The 5,817-nt window shown below is 47.3% G+C and overlaps 1 protein-coding gene across 1 annotated transcript in view; it reads left to right on the top strand.

Moving 5' to 3' along the window:
* The window catches only part of SHISA6 (shisa family member 6), a 158,991-nt gene extending 154,805 nt beyond the window's left edge, over positions 1-4,186 (top strand). Inside the window, exon 8 of the mRNA XM_018573329.1 lies at positions 3,571-4,186. Within this exon, the coding sequence (XP_018428831.1) occupies positions 3,571-4,148 (578 nt within the window). The 3' untranslated portion in view covers positions 4,149-4,186. The remainder of the gene's footprint in view (positions 1-3,570) is intronic.
* The last annotated feature ends 1,631 nt before the right edge of the window (positions 4,187-5,817 follow it).

The raw sequence follows: 5,817 nt of genomic DNA on the forward strand, positions 1-5,817 counted from the left end.
TGTACTGAGCCTAGGGGGACGGGAGGACGCTATAGTTTGTGTCCTCCCGTTACCCTTAGGAGAACTATGGGGAAAAGCCCTGACCCCATAGTTCTCCTTTAAAGAACTAAGGACCTGTGATGTCATCACGCCATCATGTCAGGACACCCAAGGGACATTCGGCCACCAGAGCGGGGAGGGGGAGAGGTCAGCTGCCACCTCTACAGGACCAAGGAGCGGGTAAGTATATATTTATTTTAGCCCCTAGACCAAAACCAGCACCCTTGGAGTACGGGAGGGGGGTTTAGGGGGGGGGCAATTTATACAGATTTTTTTATGTTAAATGAAGTGAATCTATCAGAGAACAGGAGATACAATTTAAAGGGAAAGTTTTCTGCTTTTTATATATTTTCTTTATTATGTTTTAGACCAAAAACAAATTTTTTTTATCATTATTTAGTTAAGTAAATATGAAATCTTGCCTATCAATATATATTATTTCCCGCCTTTCCCAGCAGATGGCGCTCCAAGCTATTATCACAGGCTAATTTTAACCTCTTTGCTAAAAAAAAAAAGAAGCTTTTTTTTTAACGGAGCTCAATAGCTGAAGTTCAGATTACACACACAGCTGAATGAGTCAGAGTTGTAGTGGTTCCCCCTACCCCCATCTCTTTCTTTGCTCACCGTTGCCACAGGCTAATCTTAATCTAATTGCTGAACAAGACTATTTTTTTTACGGAGCTCAATAGCTGAAGTTCAGATTACACACACAGCTGAATGAGTCAGAGTTGTAGTGGTTCCCCCTACCCCCATCTCTTTCTTTGCTCACCGTTGCCACAGGCTAATCTTAATCTAATTGCTGAACAAGACTATTTTTTTTACGGAGCTCAATAGCTGAAGTTCAGATTACACACACAGCTGGAAGAGCGATTACACACACAGCTGAAAGAGAGAAGTAGTGGTTCCCCCCACCCCCATCTCTCTCCCTGCTCACCATTATCACAGGCTAATTGTAACCTTGCTGAACAAGCCTTTTCTTTTTATGGAGCTCAATAGCTGAAGTTCAGATTACACATACAGCTGAATGAGTCAGAGAAGTAGTGGTTCCCCCCAATCCCCATCTCCCTCCTGGCTCTGAACAGTTCCTTGTAGACCTTCAATCGGGGAGAGACGGTCTGAAAGGAAACAGTTTCCACTATCTGTTTAGAAAATGAATAACACTCTGTAAGTCCACGCTCGCAGCGTTTGCAAAATGCAGATTTTCTTATAAATCGGAAACAAACAAAAAAACATCAGTTGAAAATTGCATCAAAAATGATCAAATTGACCCAAAAGGAATTAAAGGTTCCCTGTCATGAACAGAGGTAATAGAGTAGAGCACAGTCATTTTGGTTGTCAGTCACGCACAGTCTCCAGGAACCAGGAGGCCGGGAATCTCACTTTTTTGCAGCCCTGTTAGGCACCCTGATAGGTGATGGGGAACCAGGTCGTATATTCACAGCTGTGATTGGTTAGTGTTCTAAGGCAAAACTGGGCTGAGGGATGGCAGAAAATGGCACAGGAAACCCTTTTCATATTTCATGTAAAAATTTTTTAGAACCCCTGCTGAACACCATAAACACCTCACTCAGGGCCGTAAGTAGGATGAGGCGACTGAGGCACTCGCCTTGGGCGCAGGTGGGGAGGGGGCTAGAGCGACAGGGAGAAGTGGGGCTGCACAGCCAGCAGCTTCTCCTCTGGATCCCTGCTTCTCTCCTTGGCCTGTATGGGCAGAGGCAGTGGGGATCAGAGGAGAAGTGATGCGCTGAAGCCGGCGGGGGGATGCGGAGGAGGGAGCTGTCACTTTAGGATGGCCAAGCAGTGAGGATAGAGAGAGAGAGAGAGCTGCTCAACCAGGATCTGACAGCCAGCAACTCTCTCTCCTCACCGTTCGGTCATCCTGGATGACAGCTCTCCTCCTCCTCCTCCGCCCTCACCCCCGGCACCGGCTTCAGCACCTCACATCTCCTCAGATCCCCACTGCCTCTGCCCATACTCTGCCTCTGGAGAGCAGCGGGGATCTGAGAAGAAGCAGCAGGCTGTGCGGCTCAGGATGACAGAGCAGGGGATCGGTAAATGTGTCATATTTACCGATCCTCTGTGTGCAGAGCAAACACTGGAGAGATCAGCTGATCACTCCAGTGTTTGTAAAGAACTGGGGTCACACAGTACGATGTGTCCCCAGTTATGAATGAACAGGAAGTGCTTTACATCACTTCCTGTTCATTCATGAGTTTCTGATTGGGTAGTAGCACTCTGTACAGAGGCTCCTGCCATTGAGAACCTGGTTGATAGTAAATAGTTTCTGAATGAATGGGATGCCTCTGTACTTTTCCAGCCACTTAGAACAGAGGCTGCAGAAAAGAGATTTCTATTTTGAAAGGGAAATATCAGGTGCCTGTTTAAACCCCTAATATTTCCCCGAAGCCCCCCCCCCCCAACAGTAAAAATAAAAGATAAATAAATGATAAAGAATTTTTAAAAACGCATCCTGGAGGCGGGGCGCATGACGCCACATGCCTGTTGGGAGGGGGCACCTTTTGTGTTGTCGCCTGGGCGCAAAAAGAGCTAGCTACTAGACATGTGCACTGCCAAAAAATTTGTTTCGTTTTGATTCCGATTAGTGTTATTCCGTGTTTCAGGATTCGGGTGTGAAAGTCAATTCGGATTCGGAATCGGACAAAATCCGTTAGCGGTAGTTCGCTCGGACGTTCGTTTGCAGCAAAGTGACATTTGAGGGGCAAAACATGTTTTTCTCCTTCCCTAATGTCACTTTGCTCCAACGAACGAAACGAATAAGAAAAGAAACGAAAACGAGACGAACTACCGCTACCGAATTTCGGAAACTCGGATTCGTTTGCATTCGTTACATCTGTAATTCGGAATTCAGATACATCGGAATGTCCGAATTTCCAAAAATTCGTCCGAATTTCGATTCAGAACCAAACGAATCGCCCATGTCTACTAGCTACGGCTCTATACAACAATATACATGGTTTTGGGCTCACTTGTATCCTCCGGAGACCCCAGATTCCATCCAGTAATCTCTTCCTCCAGTCCACGTTTCCACCTCATCCCATCATCGGACTGTTGTGTCCTCATCAGCCACATCTCGTCCTTCAGATTAATGTTCTCATTCATTGCCTGGCTTTCCAGAACAAAATTCACCTCGGCTCATTTTGTTCCCGATCGCCGATTTTCAAATCACGCTATTAATGGTTTAATGTGAACCAAGCCGGCGGGCTGGGAAGAGTTTTCCCCAAAATGATGATCTGCAAAGCCGGGGGAAAAAAAAAAAGGCAAGTTTGTAACAAATGATAAAATGAAAGCAAGCTTACTGCATTGGTAACAAAAATGTCACCAGGTTCTCCAACACTTGCCGTAGTTCCAAAGGGCGATGATGGGCGTTCAGAATCCAATAATGACTCTGCAAACTGTTCCAGATCATTATTAAATTCTGATCCCAACGGAACCCGGTGCTCGAGCTTTGCCGTTGTGTGTGTAGGGAGCCCCCGGGCCAGTGTCTGAACTGTCTGTTTCTCGTTGTTACAGTTGATAAGGAGGCCGATGACTATTATATGAGAAGGCGACACCTCCCGGATCTGGCCGCGCGGGGGACGCTTCCGCTGAACGTCATCAAAATGACTCAGGACCAGTCGAACTACAGAGAGCGGCCCAGGAGGCCCGTGCGCGCCATGTCTCAGGACAGGGTCTTGTCCCCGGAGAAGAACATGCCCGAGGAAGGGTACGGCTTGCCCTACGACCGCATCTTGTCCGACGAGCAGCTTTTGTCTGCCGAACGTCTGCACTCTCAGGATCCCCTGCTCTCCCCGGACAAGGCCATGACCCTGAAGAGGTCCGAGTTCCAGTCCGAGAAGTCCATGTCAAGAGCCATTTCTCAAACCGATGTCTTTGTTTCCACGCCAGTACTGGATCGTTACCGGATGACAAAGATGCACTCCCATCCCAGTGCCTCAAATAACTTGTATAACACGCTGGGCGTCAACCAGACGGCCGCCAAGCGTCAAGCCTTTGCTTCCCGGAGGCACAACACGGTCGAACAACTGCACTATATTCCAGGGCATCACCAACAGTACCGCACAGCTAGCAAAACAGAAGTGACTGTTTGATAAAAAAACTTAACAAAAAAAAAGATTAAAAATGAAAAAATGTGAATTGTAGATATTTGTTAGACTGAAGCAGTCCCAGGACACCACGCTACCGTGGCCTTGTGGGCCAAGAAGACCTCCTCTTTCATGTCTCATGAGTCGATTGTCCCAGGACACCACGCTACCGTGGCCTTGTGGGCCAAGAAGACCTCCTCTTTCATGTCTCATGAGTCGATTGCCCATTGTCCCAGGACACCACACCACCGTGGCCTTGTGGGCCAAGAAGACCTCCTCCTTCATGTCTCATGAGTCGATTGCCCATTGTCCCAGGACACCACACTACCTTGGCCTTGTGGGCCAAGAAGACCTCCTCTTTCATGTCTCATGAGTCGATTGCCCATTGTCCCAGGACACCACACCACCGTGGCCTTGTGGGCCAAGAAGACCTCCTCCTTCATGTCTCATGAGTCGATTGCCCCATTGTCCCAGGACACCACACTACCGTGGCCTTGTGGGCCAAGAAGACCTCCTCTTTCATGTCTCATGAGTCGATTGCCCATTGTCCCAGGACACCACACTACCTTGGCCTTGTGGGCCAAGAAGACCTCCTCTTTCATGTCTCATGAGTCGATTGCCCCTTGTCCCAGGACACCACACTACCGTGGCCTTGTGGGTCAAGAAGACCTCCTCTTTCATGTCTCATGAGTCGATTGCCCATTGTCCCAGGACACCACACTACCGTGGCCTTGTGGGCCAAGAAGACCTCCTCTTTCATGTCTCATGAGTCGATTGCCCCATTGTCCATTACTGTCATTCTAGTCCATGAGTGTCCTTGCACTGGATTTAGCAGAATGGATTGTGGGTTTTTTTGTTTTTTTTTAGGAGATCATCCAACTTTTATGAACACAAATTTAAATCTGGTTTGAAGGGATGATTTTAAGGGCTTCAGTCTACCCAAGAACAAAAGAAAGAAACCGGCTTTGACCAGCAAGATGGCCAAGAAATGAAATATCAGTCCACGGCAACAGACGTAGACTTTGACAGCCAGGTAGAGCTTCGCCGGCAAGGTTTCATGACCACGGCCAAACCTCTCGTCCTTTTGTAGCATGTAGTCATTTTCTCTTTCTCAGCATCTTTCACCACCCGTCATGGAATCCACCAACATCTCCTTGGTTGAGCGAGGTCCCCGGTAGCGCGTGCTGGCGTGGTGTGGAGATGACTCGATCTGCAGGAAGGATAATCTCTTAAAGGAATATTTATTAGTGCCTATACATCATACACTCTTTTAATGTAGGTATTAGTGGGTGTGTCTCAATAAGCACAATACTACTAATCGAGCCCCATGCTTCATCCCATACTAATTTTTGAAAACGGCAACTCTCCGAGGTGTACATAGACTTTGTTTTCGGGCTAACGAGGAGCGCGCTTCGTTTTTATTACCGGACAACTTCAAGCCAATAATCGAAAAGGGACGCCCGCGGTCCCATGGACGTTCATACACCCGCGCGGATATTTTATATAAAAAGAAACTCGACCTTTTAATGATTTCCACCGCCACCTTTTTATCTCCTTTTTTTTTTTATTTAATTCCATAGGACACGTGGAAATGTTATTTATTCCATCGGCAAATCAAAATTTTGGGTTTTCTCTGCGATCAGAAGGACTTTTTATGAGATTTATAACCTGGCGC

This window comes from Nanorana parkeri, unplaced genomic scaffold (assembly GCF_000935625.1).
Source record: "Nanorana parkeri isolate BGI_ZX_2015 unplaced genomic scaffold, ASM93562v1 scaffold47, whole genome shotgun sequence".
In the NCBI taxonomy this organism is placed as follows: Eukaryota; Metazoa; Chordata; class Amphibia; order Anura; family Dicroglossidae; genus Nanorana; species Nanorana parkeri.